The 20684-nt window shown below is 49.2% G+C and overlaps 7 protein-coding genes across 7 annotated transcripts; 2 read left to right on the top strand and 5 right to left on the bottom strand.

The window, feature by feature from the left end:
• Positions 1-655: 655 nt before the first annotated feature.
• LTR84_010433 (uncharacterized protein) lies at positions 656-1509 on the bottom strand (the record flags this gene model as incomplete). Its single annotated transcript, XM_064853970.1, has 2 exons — positions 656-856; positions 907-1509. 2 exons carry the CDS (start codon positions 1507-1509, stop codon positions 656-658), a joined length of 804 nt encoding a protein of 267 aa, XP_064700428.1.
• A 1524-nt stretch (positions 1510-3033) lies between these two features.
• Positions 3034-5023, bottom strand: LTR84_010434 (uncharacterized protein; the record flags this gene model as incomplete). Its single annotated transcript, XM_064853971.1, has 7 exons — positions 3034-3177; positions 3231-3762; positions 3812-4076; positions 4162-4390; positions 4453-4463; positions 4554-4681; positions 4734-5023. 7 exons carry the CDS (start codon positions 5021-5023, stop codon positions 3034-3036), a joined length of 1599 nt encoding a protein of 532 aa, XP_064700429.1.
• A 743-nt stretch (positions 5024-5766) lies between these two features.
• Positions 5767-8318, bottom strand: LTR84_010435 (uncharacterized protein; the record flags this gene model as incomplete). Its single annotated transcript, XM_064853972.1, has 2 exons — positions 5767-6632; positions 6680-8318. The coding sequence occupies 2 exons, from the start codon at positions 8316-8318 to the stop codon at positions 5767-5769; spliced, it is 2505 nt and encodes an 834-aa protein (XP_064700430.1).
• Positions 8319-9091: 773 nt separating this feature from the next.
• LTR84_010436 (uncharacterized protein) lies at positions 9092-13192 on the bottom strand (the record flags this gene model as incomplete). Its single annotated transcript, XM_064853973.1, has 6 exons — positions 9092-11443; positions 11496-11580; positions 11632-11709; positions 11765-11899; positions 11962-12550; positions 12604-13192. 6 exons carry the CDS (start codon positions 13190-13192, stop codon positions 9092-9094), a joined length of 3828 nt encoding a protein of 1275 aa, XP_064700431.1.
• Positions 13193-13918: 726 nt separating this feature from the next.
• On the top strand, positions 13919-15610 carry LTR84_010437 (uncharacterized protein; the record flags this gene model as incomplete). The annotated part of the gene is made up of 2 exons (XM_064853974.1): positions 13919-15279; positions 15346-15610. 2 exons carry the CDS (start codon positions 13919-13921, stop codon positions 15608-15610), a joined length of 1626 nt encoding a protein of 541 aa, XP_064700432.1.
• A 583-nt stretch (positions 15611-16193) lies between these two features.
• LTR84_010438 (uncharacterized protein) lies at positions 16194-17787 on the top strand (the record flags this gene model as incomplete). The annotated part of the gene is made up of 3 exons (XM_064853975.1): positions 16194-16357; positions 16415-16500; positions 16550-17787. The coding sequence occupies 3 exons, from the start codon at positions 16194-16196 to the stop codon at positions 17785-17787; spliced, it is 1488 nt and encodes a 495-aa protein (XP_064700433.1).
• A 374-nt stretch (positions 17788-18161) lies between these two features.
• LTR84_010439 (uncharacterized protein) lies at positions 18162-20054 on the bottom strand (the record flags this gene model as incomplete). Its single annotated transcript, XM_064853976.1, has 1 exon — positions 18162-20054. One exon carries the CDS (start codon positions 20052-20054, stop codon positions 18162-18164), a length of 1893 nt encoding a protein of 630 aa, XP_064700434.1.
• Between the last annotated feature and the right edge of the window lie 630 nt (positions 20055-20684).

The following is a 20684-nucleotide window of genomic DNA, read 5'->3' on the forward strand; positions in this document are numbered from 1 at the left end:
TGGTCAACAAGACCGGGAACAATGTGAGTTTGTCATCTGCCTGTCACAACGGCGATTGTCTAAGGGAGCAGAGGCCGTGAGTCGGAAACGTTGAGGATGAATCGGCGTAATTCGTGGCTATTCAATGCAAACGGTAGTAACAATGTTGGTACAGAAGCACAAGATTGGTGGTAACGATAGACTGAAACAATGAATGAAGACTTGCTGGTGGATGTGGTCGCTGGTGATGAAAGTGAGGGAGTTGAAGTGTTTAGGAGACAGAAGCGGCGTGAAACCGCTGACGTGTTTTGCTGCCATTTAGACCCCCATGTCGCCACTTTAAGCTTGCCTAACCACAGCCTAACGCGCGCCTAGGATCCCCCGAGGGAAAGCGCTAGGATTTCTTATCCGTGGTCTTTCCTTCCCACCAAAGCCTCGAGGAGATAGCCTTGTGGCATCAGTCACATGTTTGACCTGGGTGATGATTTATACCTAGGTACCCATGTATTGAGTGGAGTTGGTTGGCATATCCTAAAAGAGCGTGTATATAACAAAAATAGAGACAAACATCCAAACAAGACAAAGACACGTTCATCCGTCAAATTGCCTTCGTCTGCCCTCCCTCGTTCTAACTCTTGCGCGCCAACCGTTTCGGTGATCCTTCCGAAGAGAAGAACTATCCCGTCTCGGCTTCAGCCATCAGTCTTGATTTCTCTCTGACGGCAGCTGGCTCTCTGACCATCACATCAAGTCTGAGTTCATGGGCAGCTCGTTGAAGGTAGATCTTCTTCTTGAGTTCATAGCCCATCTTGCCGTAGATAATGATATTGATGTCGTGAGAACTCTCGAGGTAGCATGGAAGTCCCGCCTCATCGGCCTGACAAAGTTAGCGACTACCGTTACCAACTTGTCGAATTCAATAATTACCAGGCTGCCCACGTAATCAATCAACTTCCGAGCATATCCCTTACCGCGAGCTGATGGTTTTGTGCCGATATAGTTCAGATACCATGACGTGGAATCTCTCTCTCCTAGTACCTCTGCCTTGGTGCGACCGAGTAAGGGAAGGAACTCCTCGAAGAACCGGATCTTTCCTTCCGCAGATAACTTGTAGTTCATTCTCCACAAGCCACTTCGTAAGATAGTCCACCAGTCATCGATGTTCTTACCAGGAGGCAACCATAAGGCAACACAGTCATAGTTCTCACCGACACTTAGAACGAGGCCTTGCAGGATATGTGCATAGACTACGTATTCCATTCCAGCTGTATGCAAAGCATAGCGCTCCTCTTCACTCAAGTGAAGTCTATCGGGAGTGTCAATGGCATAGCGAACAACATGATCGGACTTGAAAGCCTCAGCAAGACATGCTGCAGCTTCCTTGTACTCATGTGGAGCGAGAATGCGAACACCTTTCGGACGAGCGGGTTTAGTGTTGGCGCTTGGGGCGAGCTTCTCTGCAATCGAGCTTCGTTTTTCGTGCATCAAAGCGGAATCTAAGATGGGCACAGCAGCACTAGGGAGAGCCATGCTGGGCAAGTTTTGCGATGGGCGCAGCGTCTAGTTCTTCTGTAGAGTTGGGAAAAATGGTCCTTGTAATTAAGTTTAGTGCAAAGGTCAAACAGGACCGATCAACCTACCTTTTCTTTGCTGTTCGTTTTCGGCTCGAGTTCAACCTCTATCAATGGGTCTAGTAAGATCTCCGGTATGGACGGAACTTAATTGGGCTCTCGCCACGGTTGCGAGAGCTCGAGATGAAAGTGAAGGCAAAGAAGTTCGTATATCAACCGACATCAGCGTGTTGATACTAAATGGCTTGCTTTGACACTAGAAAGATGGAAGACGAGATCAAAGTTGGTGATATAAACTCTCCTTTGTTCCTTTGTTTGCTTGTTCGAGTGTTTCTCTGGCCACACAAGACCTTGAAACTGTAGCACGAAGTAATCTTGGTTTGTCTGTGCCTTGAGCTGGTTGTAGCTAAGTACACAGTGCCGCAAGGACGGACTGATTTGTAGTAAAAGAATTGAAGGAAGTAGATCCCAGTGGTCTTTGGTGAAGCTTGTGCGAGGGTCTCAAAATCGTTGGTGAGGCAAGAAACGACGTTGAGAGAGGAGAAAAGCCAGGCTTATCAACGTCTTCTCCAACGGATACAAATAGTCTATTTCCAGGTGCCACAGCTGGTCAGAGCACCAAAACTTGGCTTATCCACCGCCAATAATTGGAGAAATCCATCTTGAAATGCAGCTCCCCACGCTACTGATTTGATGGACTATCGCCTATTCCCATCTGCGGGCCTCTGAGGCCCTAGGACCCGGCAAAGTGACAGCCTGTGGGCCACTGTCAAATAGCAAACCAGGGTCGGAGACCGCCCCAGAAAATCCTCTGGCAAGCGATGCCAACAAAAGATAAGGTCATGGGGTCTTGCCGCATGGACGCTCTGGAGACAGCTTAGCGTTGCTGGCGGTGACGGGCAAGTCAGCAATAAGATGTTTTCTACACGTCATGTTCATAGTAGCACTTCAATAAACACCAACCCAATCATCTTCAAGACGAGATGCACACCGGACTCGTTGTATGAAACCTGAGCGACTAGCTCAGCCTCGCAGGGCATGATGAGGATGAGAAGAACTGGTAATAAAGCAGCCAGTTGAATGGGGGGTAGTTGCTCCCAGTAGCTGAGCATCCCTCGCCTGCTTGCTTCTTCTTTGTCTGGCCTCAATCGGGTGTTGGTCCAGGTCAAGAATCTGTGTCGCTAATGCAGACAGTACTTATGGAGGATTATGTCCACCGCATCCGTCGTGATATGCACGACCTGCCTTACTGGTATGCGACGACGCCCGAAAACTCTTGGGTCATCTGCAAGTTGCAACTTCATCCGCCAGATCCCTGGCCACAGAGAACCTTCGAGTGTCACAGATACACTCTCCATTCCTACTCGTGCTACTGATCATCCAAGCCTGCCAATTTCCCACATTCCGCTGCAGCGACCTTCTTCCAACCAACCACTTGTGCCATCTTGCGGCCAATGCTACATAATAACGTACATTTGAAGCCTCACTTATCCTGAAGATGGATCGGCTGACCCTCTTCATGCACAGCTTCAATGTCTAGCTTGCTATGAGTGGCAGCCTTACCTACATCTTCCACCCCTGAGAGGTCAGTTACTCCAAACAATTCGTCCATTCGTTCCAGGGTCAGCTGCTTTCGAGTTAGCACGGTATCTTGTGACAAGGTGTCCGAAAGCTGCCTACCCCTTTAGTTTCTGGTACCAGGAAAAACGCACCAACCCCTACTACAAAGCAGAAGCAACCATAGATGAAGTAAGTGCCATATCCATTGGCTCCTACTGTGTTCAGCATGACCGGCGTGGCTCTCGCGACTGCAAGATTGAATACCCACTGGGTTGCCGCTGCATAGGATACGGTCAATCCTCGAAGTCGTTGGCTAGAGATCTCACTAGAGTAGATCCAGCAAACAGGGCCCCATCCGAATTGGAATGCAGCCGCAAAAAGATAGACCATGACCAAGGCTGCAGTACCTGCGCTGCTGATTGGCTCCCCAGTCTTTGGCGGATCAAATCGGACATAAAACCCAAGGTAAAACATGCAGAACCACATGAAAAGGCCAGTCCACACCAATGAGAGTCGTCGGCCCAATGTGTCGGCAAGGAACGTGATGAAGATAGCACAGGACGCCATCTTGACAATGCCATACACGCCTGTGGCAAAAAGAGAGTTTGTTGTCCCTGTCACCCCCAAAGCAGTGAAAATAGTCGGGGCATAACTAGTCAAGTTAGCGAAAAGTTGTGGACGGGTTCAGGTAGGCATCCTACTAATTGATAGCATTGGTACCTGTCCATTGCTGAGCCGTCATTAACCCAATTACCATCAGTGACCGCCGGCGGTTGCCAGGGATCGTCCATGCCTCTTTTGTGAGAGCCCAGTAACCGTTTCCACCCGAACGGTCTCTTTCGGCTTCCAAGGTTGTCTGCATTTCAAGAAGCTCTGCTTGAAGATATGGATGTGTCGCTGGCAATTGTCGTACGCTAGAAAGAACCTGTGAAGCTTTGTCCCAATTGTCTCTTGAGGCGAGCCAGCCTGCCACTCGTCGTTAGTGCTCCCCTCGGCAGAGAACTGCATGCACCTGCATTGAGCATTATATGAATATGGACTGTTAACTTACGTGGAGACTCTGGGCGGAAGAATATTGAGATGAACAACAGTAGAGGCGGCAAAGATTGCATGGAGAGAGGCACCATCCATGTTGCTTTACCCTTGAAATGCAGCAGGGATCCATAATTGATGAAGAAAGCAATCATCGCGCCCATGGTTTCGAACAACTGATAAAAGCCGACCAGAAGTCCCCGAATTCCGCGGGGAGCATTTTCGGCAACATAGGTAGGTGCGATCATCTTCGACGTTGTCAGACTATTGCTTCGATTCATGTTCGACTTAGTGTAAGATATTGACTTACAGTGGCGCCACCTATTGTCGATGTTTAGTATTGTTTCAAGATCAGAGGTCAGGCCGTTTTCTTGGGTAGCCTGAGCTTCCGCCACGGTGAGAAGCACTTACCGAGACCTAGACCTTCAACAAACCGACCGATATAAAAGCAGACCAAGCTACCATAGGACAGCGCCTGAAGCAAGCCTCCGATAAAGGCAAAGATTGCGACGACCATAATGCTAGGTTTCCTCCCGAATCTGTCTTTTATGAGCTTCATGTTCTAGCACCATATATTGTATCGATCCTCACCTGTCCGCCATTGGATTCGCAACGAGGGCTCCAAGAATGGCCCCAGCTTGCATGACTGAAACGAGGTTCGCAGAAAGGTTTGAAGCATCCTTTTTACTCAAGCCTGTAAGACCAAATTCGTTTTTGAAGTCTGGTAACGTGAGTACACCTCCAATGATGCCTATGTCCATTCCGAATAATGTGCCTCCGAAACAGGCGGCAGCAGCAAGGGAGAATACTCTCCAATTGTAGATCTCCGGAGGATCCAGTTTAATTGCATCATTGTGCACAAACCTCTTGACGAACGACATCGCGGTGAGCTGAATGACTTGGGAATCCAGCCAGGAACCAGGTAACTGTTGTTGAAGCTTCCAGTGAGCGCTCAAGTGCGCATCTTTAGTACTTTAAGCTGCTAGGCACGTTTAGATATACTCCAATTGCCATGAGAAGTACGAGGTTGCCGTGATATCCGCACCCCCATGTGTCCTTGGGGGCGTCACTGGGGCTTTCTAACGGGGTTCTTTCCTCGGTGGACACCGGAGAATAGCCAAATATGTAACCTTTACTGGGCTCTTTACAATGGATCTCAGTGACGGACATCCTTTGCGAATCACAAACCATGGATTTCTCCAGGAGGGTGGACGAGCTCCATATTGTACCTGGAAAGGGGCAAGATGTGCAAGCATCGACAAGCATTCTCGGGGCATTGCTTGTTCCCCGCTTGATTTGAGCGTAACTGAATGCTGGGAGTGCTACGTTCCCCCACAGTACTCGTAGTTACATCGGCCATTTTAGCCTGAAAGGCTGCGTGATCCAGGGAGGTTTAATGAAAGGTAGATGTTGTGCGGAGCAAGTGCTTGCACCACTATCAACAATTACAGTCGACCCAAAGCGGTGGTGGCTAGGACGGATCCCGATTATCAAGTTCATCTTGGGAAGCATTGCAAATGATTCGTCGACGATTCTCATAGCAATATGTACTAGGTATACTCTTTCTGCTTGAGAAATATGGATGGTGCCCTCCAAGACTCTAACGCCAAGGAGAGCAATTTGTCTATCTGCGGCCAGCCTTGCTTCCAAACTCCTTGTTGAATTTCCGTATCTGGGACACCAAGTCTGCGTCCGTGCTTGCACGAGTCTCCGCCATAGCTTTGACGAAGTGCTCGTTTGTCAAGATTCGATTCGAGCTGGCGTCCTTGGCGGTATCTGCTTCACCTTGATTTCCACTGTCTCGCACTGCTCTGAGGGCCGCGGCGAGACAGACATTTTTCAAGTCGGAGCCACTGAATTTCTCCGCAGCAATGGCGATCGACGCTAGATCCACGTCCTCCGCGACCTGCTCGTCTCGAAGCATAATTTGCAGGATCTTCTGCCGCATGCCAACTGAGGGCAGGTCCAGGAACAGGCGGCGAGGTAGCCGACGCAAAACCGCCGAGTCTAGGTCAAAGGGGCGGTTTGTGGCTACGAGCATGGTGATGTCACCACCTGTGCTTGAGGACAAGCCATCCCATTCTCGTAAGAATTGATTGACCACATTTCGATCCGCCCGGTGCATCCCTGAAGAACGTGACCCAAAGATGCTGTCTGCTTCGTCAATGAAGACAACACACGGCCTCAGCTTGCGACCAAGAGAGAAGATCGCCCGCACGATCTTCTCGGCCTCGCCGACATACTTCTGGTGTACGTCGGCGCCCGAAACCTCAAGAACGTGGACACTTCTGCGCTGAGCAATGGCTCTTGCAAGAAGCGTCTTTCCGGTGCCCGGAGGCCCGAAGAGAAGAGCACCAGACATTCTCTGAGTGGCAAGTAACCCGTATTTGAACTGCTCTGGTTGTCGAAGAGGTAGCATCGTCATGTCTTCAAGCGCCTCGATAATTGAAGGATCAAGTTCGATATCATTCATGGTCGTTTTTAGTTTTCCTGTCCTATCAGCCATGATCTTTGAAGAAGCTGGGGGCGCCACTCACCTGCCTCCACAATGCCAGATAACATGGCTTGTTCATATTTATCACAATCATCCTTGAGTTCCTCAAAGTCAAGAGTCAAGGCCACATCATTCGAGCTGCTGCCACTAGTTGATATATTAGGCTTGTCTCCGTTCTTTACTTCAGTAGGTTTCCCTTCGCCTTTTGGTTCAGTGGATTTTCCCTCGCCCTCCGATCCACCACTGGCTTCCCCCTTCGCGGTTCCCAGAGTCTGCTTCTTTCCTCGTAGATGAGGTGTTAATATTGTCCGTTTGACAACGGCCTCCAAGTCGGCCAAATCGAAAGTCTTGGAGGTGCGCAATTTTAACTCGGCACTTACCACAAAGCGCCGCCAAACATTGAACGGAAGTCGTTTTGAGGAGAGCTGCTGATTGAGAGGACTGTCAACCGCAAGTTCCCAAGGCGTAAGTGGCTGAAAGAGATCATTCGTCCGAGCAGCCACAATCCCACTTCTGAACATGCTCTTGAGCAACCTGGTATTGTTTTCACGAATCCAGGCAGTCTGTCCAGCTATCAAAGTTTCTTGGTGGCGTAGACAAGACGGTACGCTGATCAGCAATTGTCGGTCATCGGAATTGTACCAGGAAGACATCCATGCCGAAGTCGGCATTTTGACTTCTTCCTGTGCTGTGCCAACTATGAGGATTCTATGTCCTCGCCGTCGGTAGCAGTCGACTTGATGTTCCAAGAATGCTAGAATACGCCCAGCGATTGCATGTGACTTCAATCTGTCCATTTCCCGCACATGAATGATAGTCCCTCCCACAGGAATATCGCAGATTCTTGGTTGATGACGTGGAAAATAAGGCGGTGCTGATCGCTTGAATTGCTTGATCCCAACTCGAGTTGCGCGCAAGGACTTGGTAAATAGGCGTTTGAGAATACGTGAGCGCCTCCAATACACACTCCAAGTCGTCAACCCTGGCACAAAGTCGTAGGGGTCTTCATCTGGCTCAATCTTGTCTTCCGGGTTGTAGTTATCCGATAGTGTGTCACAGTCTGTCAGCTCACTTGATTCTGACCCACAGTCCGACGCTCGTTCATCGAAATCTTCCTCGTTCATCTCAGCCCATTCCGCGAAGGTCAGAGCCCAGTAAGACTTCTTCTCCTCGTCATCGCTCTGGCATGACAATTGCAAGAAGCTGCAATCTCGTGGCTCGAATAGTCTCTCTTTGAGCAAATCGCTCGCAAAGTCCGCCAGCTCCATGGGTCCGAATGAAATTCTGTCAGCACCAATATCGAAGGCAAGGTTTTCGACAATTGTGTCGAGGTAGTCTGGTGTTTCTTTACCCTGAGACTGTAACAGCACGGTCGACGATCCGACGCCGTACGTTCTGGAATCGGTATACATGTACCCCCCGATGGCTGCAAGGGCTTCCATGTACAAGTTCTCGCCGATCATATACGAGCCCGGCTCTGCTACACACGGAGAGAACTCTGTTGAGTCCGGTGCAGCACAATTGCAGTCCTTCAACACGACCCGTCGGATCGGACAATCATCAGCGGCCGCGACGTGGCGCTCGAGCCACCATGTTGGTAGAACATTGCATCGATCTTTAACGTTTGCCGCACTTTCGGTTGACTCGCTGTTTTTTCGATGTGTTTGCTTGATCCGGGCCATGCTGTCGAACGGCACTTGTACTTTAACCCAGTATTGCCTAAATAAAAGCTATTGTGATGTTACTGCTCCAGTAAGCAGCATTCCGATTCAATACTTTTAGATGCTTGTTCCTGACTGATAATAGCAAGAACTGGAAGGGAAAGTCCAACATCAGACTGGCAAAGTTGCATCTTTCAGAGCAGTTCCCCGAAATGTTAACACAGGTAAGGTCACTGCTTCCAGGCGAACCTGGCTGCGTGTCCAACACCATATTATTGTCGGCTGAGACCATCGCCAGCCACAACTGCAAATAGTGCTTGGTTGCCTGCTTGGCATGTTGATTCCCTCGCAGTGCACGTGTAGCGGACAAGATGTGACGAGCATGGTGCAAGCCATGGGGCTGAACCTGTCACACCCGATAGCTCTTATCATTACGAAGTCCCTCATACCTCGTAGGGAAGCTTTATTAGGTGGCTGGGAAAGAGCTTATTTTGGACTAGACCGCATCACCGACCCTTCGGCGCGCGTATTTAAGCGAGAAGTTTTCGCGTCGTACGTGTCCAGTGAGAAAGCCATAAAACCACTACTCCTAAAAGTCATGTTGAACGATATTACGGAGGCGGGCACCAGGTCTAGTGACCACAGATTTGGTGCCCACCTCCGTACCCCGTACAGGGTTATCGATTAACATCCCCCGCATTATTGCACGTCTGCTATGGCATAGTACTGCTGTGCCTAGACGTACCCACGATGCCGGCTTGGCCAAATTCCTCGTTTCGAGAGGACGGAGGCTGCTACATCGATTTCGCAGATGTCAGCAATTTGACTATTTCATTCCGATTCCTCTCCATGACTGTCAGTGTCATCGGAGGATAGCGTGAAGTCTCTAAGCCTTTGAATTTGAAGAGCATGGCTTGTGCATACTGCAAAGGTCGCAACCCATCCGTGCAAGTCTTCTCCTCATTAGCGCCCAAGGCTAATAGTTCTTTCACCACCATGACATTGGAATGTTGAATCGCATCGATTAACGGAGTGGTGCCATGTTGAGAGGAAGATTCCGGTGCATGGTATGCGTATTCATCTAACAGGTCATGGAAGTGGCCAAAGTTTGACATGACCTGGGTCAGAGCTATCCGAAGCTTCTCTTCATCCCTACCATCCTCCTCGACGGAAGCAATGGCGTGGAATATATTGGATGACGTCGAGGGACAAGTGATGGGTTGAAGGTTGTATTTTCCCTCACAATGACCATACAGTAGCCACCGAAGTGGAAGAGCACTCGAGTTGCTGCATGTGCTCAACAATAGTCCCAGAACCGTAGTCGGCTCGATGAGCCGAGATGCGACAAACTTTTTGGTTCGATAATCCTGTAACTCATTGATATCCGCTCCGTGCTGTAGAAGAAGGTCTGCCAGTGGAAAATGAGCACCCCAGACTGCCCAGAATATTGGCGACATTGCGTAGCTGCGACCAGAATTAACCGGGTTTCCGCCTTTGATGAGGTCGATAGCAACTTCCAATCTCGTATGTCCGGCGATTGCGCATATCGAAAGAATACTGTCAATGCCCTGGTATGTAGCGTTTGAGTCTGCGCCATGAGACCTCAGTAAGAAATATATATCGTCGTAGGCGCGCATCACGCTCATCGCCAGGGGTGTTACTGCGGGCTCGTTGCTATCGAGTCCACTGGACACCTCAAGGTCATCCTTAAACTGGGTGTTTAGTAGAACCTCGACGATATCGATCTGCCCGTTCTGCACAGCGAAATTGAGTGGGGTAGGGTTCGAATTGTATTTGGACTGAAGTGTGCGGAGGCCATAGCTAAGAAGCAATTGGAACATTCGCTGCGTACGGCTTTTGTAATTCTTTCCGTGTCTTGACATTCGCTCGAATCGGCCATTTGCGTGTGTGTGGGTCGCGCGGCCGCTGATTGCAGTATCCAAGAAGCCGGGGTAGAAGTCTTCCACCCTTCCGAATACCCTGTGCCTTTTCTCGGGTCCTATATGTTCGACAAAAAGCTCAAATATATCGTCATCGTGCATAGCTGCTGCAAGATGAGCTGCGCTACCATTTCCTTGGTACCCAGTCGTGCTTATTGAATAAAATGGGTCTGCTCCGAGACCCAACAGTGCTCGTATCGTCAGTAAGCATCTAAGCTGAACAGCCCAGTGGAGTGGTGTTCCTAGAGGTAGGCTTGAGAATAGGTGGGACTGTAGCCGATCTGAGTGAGGTTCATCTTGTTGGAAACCATTGATTCTCTTGGCGACCGGATCAGCTACAGAATTCACAATCTTGACACTACCACGTGAGAGAACTCTCCCGAGTTGTGTGAGGATGCTCATCTTCTCATGATCTGGAATTTGAGGCAAACTCTTTTCCAAGGTCCAAAGCCAATGGATAGGATATTGGCGCGAATAACATCTCAGTGAAGGATCAGCTCCTTCCTTGAGGAGTTGGGCAACTGTTTGTCCATTTCCTGCACGACAAGCAGCAAGAAGTGGTGTCTCGCCTAAATCATTTAAGCAATTGACATTCGCGTGGTGGTGGATAATAAGATGTTTCACCGCATCCAGGGCGCCTACCCCAGCGGCCCAATGAAGCAATCGATTCCCTTGCATACCGGCTAGCACAATGTCATCCACGTTGCTTTGAGTTGAGGCAATTTGACTATCAAGCAGGTTGATTTGTGTGCCCATAGGTGAGATGCAAAATCTTCCAATTAGAGCTTCTTCCCTGAAGGGCGTATCGCCATTGTAGCTGCCCTGAAATCTCAAAATGATTTTCGCAGGATTTTCATGATTTTTCTCATGCTTGTTCTTATCATCGAAGGCAATCCAGGAACCCCAAGCGCTTCCTTGATACAGCCAATGATCGATGGTGGTATGATCGACCTTCATTTTAATTCCAGTTGCTTCGTGGAGACGATAGTAAAGGTATCTGGCAGTTGAATTACCAAGCTCTGCAGCTGTTGAAAGCCAGCGGATTGCTTCAACTGGATCATACCTGACGTTAAAATAGTATACACTCAAAAAGAGAGATGAGTCCCGGCTGCCAGAATCTGCGGAGTTAACAAGTGAATTGATGGTTTGCTCCTGAATTTGGGGCTGCATCAATCGCAAATGGTCCGCGCTGAATGTGGACACCTCCTAAACTGTCATAAGTGTTTGATCACCTTCTACTCAACTTGTTTATACCTACATTTGCAGAAAGACCGAGAGTTATCATTCTCGTTGAAGAGTCTGGGATCTCTGAATTTCCAAAAATTCGAACCTGATCAATCCGCCTCAAAAAAGTTAGTCGTTGCGAACATGAAGTCATGACCAGTATACAATACCTGCGACTTGAGAAAGATTGCTGGGACAGCTTTGGTTCCACCAGGTGTCGAAATTGTTCGAGATATTCTTCATCGGATCTGAGTACAGTCAAATTGAAATCTTGTTTTGAGACAGTAGGACAGTCTAGAGCACCTGTAGTTCTTCCTCAAATGAAGCAGTTCATCATGGTCAATACCCATATGAGGGGCCAACAAAGCAGTCCAATCGTGTACCGACATCGCAGACGCTTTCTCCTTTACAAGATCTATCATGAGCTCCGCTGTTGTGCTACCAACTGTTAACAGAGCACGGGGTTGTGTAGTTTGGTATACCTAGCCATCGCACAATACGCATCAGGTACGTGTAAAACCTCCAAAGCATTCGAGAGGTTTCTCGAAGCAGGATCGAGCCGAACAGTTTCATGAAGAACTCGTTGGACTAGCTCACACAGTGAAGACTCCAAAATTGTAGCACAGTGTTTCGCTAACAGAGGTAACAAATAATCCCCTCTTTTAGCCAACTCGAATTCCGTGACGGTGATGGCTTTACCTTCGAGAGGCACCTCTTGAAGACCATTGAGGAGCAGGCTGGAATTGTAGGTCATGACCCTCCACACCAATAAACCGAAGCTGTAGACGTCGCTTTTGACCATGTCGCCCGGTGGAAGCCATTCTCTCCAATCTGGGGAGGTCCACGGAGGAGTGCCACCTCGAAGCTTCGCTCCTTGTGGATGTTCTACAAGTGAACAGCCAAAGTCCGCAAGCTTAGCCGTGTATATCCCTTGATGATCCTGGAAGATTATCACGTTTTCGCACTTGATATCTGAATGCACAACACCACATGAATGAAGGGCGGAAAGCCCGCGTCCGACTTCAAAAATGATGCGGTGTCTTTCGAGGAACTCCATTTCGCCAGCTCGGAGAAGATCCAGGAGTGATCCTGCTGAGTTAAATTCCTGGAGTTCCAAATGTAGGATTGCTTGAACAACTCACCGGCATTACCATATTCCAAGACCAATGTTGGCCATTTCAACGTCTCATCCGTGTCATCATCTGACCAAGATATCCCGAGAAGGCTTATGATATTTGGGTGCTGCATCAGAGGGCGATGGCGGAGGACACGCAACTCGAAAATCATATCCTTCACTCGGTTATTGAAGTCAGACTTGCTCAAGTTGCTTTGCCCATGTAGTCGGGGGGACTTCGTCGCGACATAGCCACTTTTGATACTTTTGCAGGGAACACGGACTTTGCGGACCACGAAAGTGGCGCCAGCACCAATGACAGCAGCGGAGAATCGACATACTGCGTCGGCAATGTGTCCAGCATTGTGCTCATCTGTAGATTCTACACTCGCAGAAAGAAGAACAAGATCATGTAGATCTGGATCACGAATCTTAGAGTCTGGTAGCTCTCGTCCGGGCGAGATTGGGGGCGATTCGTAACTATCTAGTTCGGCGATGTGTTCTTGAATCACGCGTGGAAGAGCTGAAATATTTTCTGCTTCGAAAAACTTTTCTGCCTCAAAGGTGAATTCGCGAGAGGAGGCAATTGGTGAGCCTCCAAAGAATCCGTCTGACATCCTGGGTGTTCTCTGGGTGCCATAGTAGTAGGCAAGAAATTAGACCTTTGTGCTAATAGTAGTGGAACAGGACCGCTCAAAGGCAGGGTCAATCTGCGTGCAAGGCGCCGACCTGAAAAACAGAGGGGCGATGTGACGAGGCACAGGCTGTCAAAAAGTCAACTATTATTGAAATTCGTGGACGCGCCGACCTGGCTGAGCCAGGCACCAGCTAGGTAGTAATTGGTCTTTGAAAACACGCCACAAGTCCCTCGCTTGGGGTAATCGTTGTCCCATGGCTTCAAGTCAAATCTAACTAGTTAGTTCTGCGACCGCTTTAGGTTATTTTGGAGGTCTAGTGGCGTTGGTATCCCTTGTTACAACCGGGAGCAACTGTAGTCGGCTCCTATGCCTGTGCTTCAGAGGGCGATGGACCTGATATTGTATGGATTTGAGAAAATAGATAAGGAAGACGAGCGACGGGAGGCTAAGAAGTACGCCTCTCAGCCTGCCAAGGCACTTATCTGAGTACCTGAATGCGTACTCGCGACCCTTGTGCTGCGTCCCTACCTAACTTGAACTAGTGAATGAAGTGGCACTTTGGGTGAGGCTGAATTCAGATACTCGATTCCTTTCGTTTCTCCCCTCAAGAGGCATACTGGGTACTTAGGTAAATGCTTCCTCGTACCTCATTCCACCCTAGCTGTTCCGGTACTTCTCCTTAGTTAGTCTTTCATATTCGACGAAATGGACGCCAGTCTGGCCACGGGAATAGCCAGCCTTGCGATACAATTATTCTCGGGTTCGCTGAGCAGTTACCGGGCTTTGGTGACTGCATTTACGCAGGACATCAGCCTCGAGATTTTGAGATGCAAGCTGGAACTCGAGGAGCAACGCTTTATGCTTTGGGGCGATGCATCTCGCATCTCCCAAGAACAACTTGGATTTCCTGGCGCGCACATTGCCTCCATTCTGAATTCTCTGCAAGCCATCTCAAACTTAATCTCCGAGGCACGAACATTGGCGGAAAGGAATGCTGTCCATCTTGCCACTCAAGAAACTGCCACCAACGTGCCTTCGAACGAAAGCAGAAGTGTTCAAGTTGCCAGTTCAGTCACGCGAACAGCTCGATGGGTTCTGGACGACAAAGCTAGGTTAGAATCTATAATTCGAGATTTGAAAGACTTCAATGATTCCTTGAACTCACTTCTCTATCACAATGACCGCCTCGAGTTGGGGAAGTCATTTCAGAAGGTGTGCATCGAGACTCTTAGCACCGAAACACAAAGAAAGCTGGAGATTCTCGAACAATCCAATCTTGAAGATTATAGGGATCTGGCCTTCATGGCGGCCTTGAGACGCGCCGGACTTCAACTTGAGGGACTAAATACTGGTGAACAAGTCGATCTTGGTCTCCGAAGCTCAGATGGAACTTCAGGTTTCGAAGCTCGATGGATCATCGATGTGCCAGAATTACATTCTCGGGCTCCAGGAGATACCATGTTGTGCGTGAATGGGGAGTCTTTGCATTTGGAATGGAAAAAGCTGCCAGATGTTGGCTCACCAGCTCGACACCGGGTCATCCAGCGCCTCCAATTCTTAATGAACATCCTAGGGAAGTCTCCTAAGCCAGCTGACTTTTGTGTACTTGATCTTCGGGGATTTGCAGTCCACCCCGACCAGGCTTACGTCGCACTGGCATATAGTATTCCACCCACTGTCGTGGCTGACTCTCGGTTTTCTCTTCAAGAACTTTTGACTCTTAAAGAGTTACGGAAAGCCTACAGGCCGCCGTTGGAGGGCCGGGTGCGTCTTGCCTTGCGACTCTGTCGGTGTGTCCTGATGCTTCATACAGCGGGCTGGCTTCACAAAGCCATTCGACCTTCAAACGTGATGTTCTTCCCGCCCGAGTATGGCGCTAGTATTGGTGCCTTAGACAGTGCCTATCTCATTGGCTTTGAGAGTGCGCGCGAAGACGAGTTGGCATTTACCAGCGACACGGTGTTTACTGAGACTTTGTCTACGGAGACGGAATGGCAATACTACGAGCATCCACTTCGTCAAGGGGAGCAGAAGAGGAAGTTTAGCAAGGTCTTTGATATCTACAGGTGAGTAAACCCCCTAGCAGTGCTGTCACATTCTGTTTGTATCCACTGAGACTTCGCGAGAGACAGCCTCGGCCTTGTTTTGCTGGATATTGCGCTCTGGAATCCTTTCACAGCATCCCTTGAAGGTGTCGAACCGACAAAGGCCAAGTCATTTGTGTTAAAGCACTTGCTCCAGGGTGAGGTCGCCTTTCGGGTTGGAAGTATCTATGAAGACGTGATTCGACAATGCATTACTGGCAACCTATACAACGTTCGAGGTGTGACGAAGAATTGGCGCGAAGTCGCGTTCTGGAACAACGTTATCCAAAAGCTTGAGCTTTGTAATGCATGAATACCTATGTGCCCGAAGGTGGAAAGTATGTGCCCAAATACATGTTCCTGCCTCTCGACACACAGTCCTGATGGTGGCTGGGCAATGATGTCACTTTCTTGATGACGGTGTTCCGAGTCCAACACCGAAGGTCACAATGGTATTACTCGAAATGTCTCTAACTGAGCACCACTGACCCTTTGAAAGCAAGAGTTTTCTGTTGAATCTTTGACAAGCTTGATATGCACGTGGCTTGGTGAAGAGCATGGAGAAAAGTCTTGGGTGAAATCATATCTCTCCCCCATTGGGGAATATTTGTGCAAATCATTGCATTTTTCATCAAACAAGGCGCCGACAAGACCTTGGCTGCTACATCTGAATCGATTTACACCAAATAACATCGGCGATGGCACCGATTATGACGGCATCCGGATACGTGATCCAGTCAGTGTGTGCATTTGTTGATGTCGATATATCATTCAGAGTATGCCCACAGGATGCCTGGTCACTGTTGCAAACACCCAGACAAGGCCTAATTGCGCATTCTTTCAGGCATAGAGGAATTGCATCACGAAGGCGATAGAAATCATTAGGAAACAGCAACATGGACAAAGACTTTCAAGAGGTCGATCTCACCGCCACTCAAGGCCGTCGAGCCTCGAGGATGGACCCTGAGCGCCGCAAACAAGTCGAAAAATCGCTAAAGCGAAAGCTAGATGCACGATGCTCACTATTCGTGCTGATCTACATCATGAACTATCTCGATAGGTAAAGCATTTCTATATTCTGAGCTCTAGACTTGCATCATATTGATTCTGGGGACAGAAACAATATCGCAGCAGCGCGACTCGGAGGGCTGCAGGAGGACCTGGGCATCAACAATACTCAATATGCGACTTGTCTAAGCATTCGTAAGAACACCGTTCAACTTCAAACGCCAGCTTACTGACCGTATTCAAGTATATGTCGGCTACATCTTGATGCAAGTACCCAGCAACATCCTCATCAACCGCATATCAAGGCCGTCTACCTACATCTCTGCAGCCATGCTTCTTTGGGGCCTGATTTCCACGTTGTCCGGATGCACCCACAATTTCGCTGGTATGGTGGCTATCAGGTTCTTCATTGGTTTCGTAGAGGCGGCTTTCCTCCCAGGAGCTTTACTTATACTATCCAAGTGGTATACTAAGCGAGAGCTCACCACCCGCAACGCGATATTGTTTTGCGGAAACCTTATCTCGAATGCCTTCTCTGCACTCGTTGGTGCTGCGGTACTTTCTAACATGGAAGGTACTCTTGGCCATCGAGCGTGGAGGTGGTTGTACTGGATTGAGGGTGCTGTTACGATGCTGATTGCCATTGTCGCCGCCTTCATCCTGCCTGACCTGCCACATAATTCCAGGGGATTCACACAGGAAGAGCGCGATATCGCGGTCCTACGAATGACCGAGGATGTAGGCGAGGCTGACGCCGACTCTGCAGACCAATCTCCTTTCGCAGGACTGATCATGGTCGTAAAGGACGTCAAGGTCTACCTGATGATGTTGACGTTCACCGCCTATGTCGTCGGATTATCGTTCAACGCCTTCTTCCCCACCCTTACCCAGACGCTGGGCTTCGGCTACATCCCCACACTGCTCATGAGCTCACCACCATGGGCATTCTCCTGCATCGTTTCGATCATCAACGCCTGGCACGCAGACCGCACGCAGGAGAAATTCTGGCACATCGTGGGCCCGATAGTCGGCGGCCTCGTTGGTTTCGTCATCAGTATGTCGACTCTTAATGTCGCCGCACGCTATGTCGCATTATTTCTTCAGGCGAGCGCCTACGCCGGCTTCATCGTCTTCTACTCGTGGATCAGCTCGTCGTTCCCACGCCCGCCGGCCAAACGAGCCGTCGCGATCGCAATGGTCAATGCGTTCTCGCAGCTCGGCAATATCGCCGGCTCGTATGTCTGGAATCTGCCGGAGAATGGATTCCGCAAGAGCTATGGTATTGTGACTTCAATGTTTGGAGTGACGATTTTGGGTTGCTATGCTTTCAAGTTGATTCTGGTTAGGTTGAATAGGAAGATTGAGGCGGGTGAGAGGGCTTGGATCACGAATGATGATGTTGCGCAGCAGACAGCGGAGACGGAGGGTGTTTCTGTCGAGGAGGGGATTAAGTTGCAGAGGGGATTTAGATATCTTGTCTAGTGCAGGAAGCTGCTGAGATTTGTTTTCGGCTTCTCTGCCATGTCATTCTGTGTCTACCTAAAAAGACTGAAGGCAATGGGATCTCTGCCTCATCTCCCATCTTTGCAAACACCTCAGGATCGAGGCTGTCGAGAAGAAATTCAGACTCACTCCAACAAGACCAGACCTCATGGTTTCGTACTCAAAGGCTTGCTCTAGCGGACGTGTCGTTTTCGTCTTTCGCCGCTGCTACCAGAAACCATTAACTAACCCTCACGCTCGGGCCGGTCGCATCTCCGTACTAGCGCTCCCGTGACGAGTTCCGCTCTCCTCTCGGCCTGGGATGGTAGCTTGTAGAGCTCCCGTCGGAACCATGGAACGTCCTACTTCTTCTTTCAAGCGGTAAGCTTTGCGGGTGTCAGCGGACCGAAAATGTCGAGAATGATTTTGTTGATTCCATCGCTGGCTGCTTCAAGTTCACCTCTGGTCACATCATCTGTGTCAACCAATTCTTCAAGCTCATCGCAGTCGACACTTGCTTTAGAAGGCTCAATGACTTTGAAGCGCGCAATGCTTTCCATTAAGTCTCGTAGGTACCGTGGGCACAATCTCCGATGCGCAGAGGACAATGGGAAAGCGCTTGCAATCCTCGCCTTAGCGAAGAAAACCCTCGCTTTGCGACTTTCGGGATGAGGCGACTTCCAGGGTTGGAGGTGTGAGGGATGCGGGAATGATGACGGCAAGTACACGGCAGCAGAATTCACCTGGTAGATATAATCATTTGATGCGAACTCGCCTATCCCATCATGAGCAGGCTTTCCCACCTTCGGAGCCGTTTTCACCAGAGTCAGACCCAGATAGATACGGTTCGAGGTCGCAAGGTTCATGAGAATCCACCTCTTTTCATCTTCCCAGACTCTTCCCATCATGGTGAACGCTATTAAGGCCTGGAGTTGCACAAATGAAGGGCATGCCTCAGCCATGTCGTCTGACAAGAATTTCTTCTCTGCATTCCTGAATCTTTGTATGAGACGCTGTACGATTTTGCTCTCCCATGCTTTCGCCGTCATGCTGTCTATGGTTGGTTGTTCTTGAATCCAGTTTCTCACCTGGACTTGAATTTTGTCCGGAGCTCTGGTCACAATGCAGCGAATTGAGAAGATCGAGTCACCGATCCAATCAAGAATGTTCACCTGGAGATTTTCCACGATTGACCGGAAACCGCGCTTTCTGAAAGCTGGAATTTTTGTTGTGCGGATTTGTATGCTGAATCCCAATTCATAAGAATGATCCACATCCCCAAAACTCTCGTCATCAGAGTGATATTCCTCTGATAAGATCATGCTGTAGTAATCGTTGAAATAACTCCGATACCCAGACAACGCTTGACAGAGGCTGCTGAGATTCTCGAGAGGGATGATGATCACATTCGTCGGATCACAATCCCAGCCTTCGATTTCCATGCTGATTTCAATAGTAGGTCTGCCGCGCTTCTTTAAGAATGGCTTGAGAATTCCCGGATTCTCCCAGGAAGTCTGTATCCCACTTTGTGCAATGAAATGCTTGATCATGTTACCAATATCTCCGGGCCATCCAGGAAACCATAGTGCAACAGACTTGTTATCTTCCAAGAGTACCGAGGAACCTTCGTCCAACAGTTGCTTGCAGGTCCACAACACATTGAAAGACAATTCGTGGCCTTTGGTGAAAACAGCATGGTGGTCGAAGAAGTACTGTGAGTAGCAGAACATAGCGTCATGAAGCTCATCATCGATCTGGGTTGTCCGCTCAAAATCGAGGTGGTCTGTCTGATGATGATAGCCAGTACGACGGTGTTCTTGCAGCTCAGTCGAGAGAAGGTACTTGAGGATCTTCTTCCGAATTTCGTATGGAAGCCCTAGAAGGGTTGCTTCGTCATTGCTGGGTTTGACGCCATCTCCGGTAGTTGTGCTCTCATCCAAGATCAAGTTTTCAACAGCAAGTGAAATTCCTTCATCATCTGAAGAAGAAACCAGACCGACGTATTGAGTCTCAGCTGCTTGTTTCTTTTCAGGTTCGGTTGCTCGGGCGTCTGGTGGGGTCGTAGTGTTGTCACTCAAACTCACTTTTTCAGCAGCAGCAGCAGCAGCAGCCAAAGTTTTGTCTGGGACTGGGATAACAGAGACGCTGTCATGTAGAACTTCGACTACTTGTTCCTTCTCATGTGTGGTTCCTTGGCCATCTGGTTCGGCTGGGGTTGTGGGTGGCGGATCTTGTTTCGATCGATCCTCTGCAGGGTCCGGTGCCATGGTGGCGATTCGAGCGAGGTCAGTTGATAGGAAGAGGTTGAGAATGTTCAGAGAATGGGGGGGAAAGGTAGGAGGTGGTTGAGATGAAGCCTCGAGCTCAGAGATAATGAGCACCAAGGTCGTTGTTGAGGTAATGAAGAGCTCACAGGTGTTGGAGAAGAAACTTGTTATTCAGTGTGTTTGTTTACAAGTGAAGCAAGGTCAAGTGAGGTCAGACGAAATTGAAAGAGTTGAAGTGAAGTCAGGGGTGCCTGATCTTCACCTTCTGCAATGATTTTAGGTGACGGCTGTGACCAGCTGGTGTGGCTGATGTTTTCTGTGTTGTCTAATTTAGTACGCACTTCTCAACTGTTAAGCTCAAGCATCTTCACAGCTATCAATGTTTCCGAAGATCTATTGCTTGACCATGGGCCAGTCACGTTGTTGGTAGCTGGCCAAGGCTGAAGCAGGTTACAGGTGTGGTGGCAAAAGAACTAATCGACTGGGGCAGGATGTTTTCTTCAATCTATATCAAATCTGACCAGCACGGTATCGAGTACAATAACCATTCTCATCATTCAATACCTAGGTTGCCATGTCCTTTCGCTGGAATTCTCTCCAGGTCGCTAATGAGGGCGCGACGACTTCTCT

This window comes from Exophiala bonariae (genome assembly GCF_035927105.1).
Source record: "Exophiala bonariae strain CCFEE 5792 chromosome Unknown scaffold_43, whole genome shotgun sequence".
NCBI lineage: Eukaryota > Fungi > Ascomycota > Eurotiomycetes > Chaetothyriales > Herpotrichiellaceae > Exophiala > Exophiala bonariae.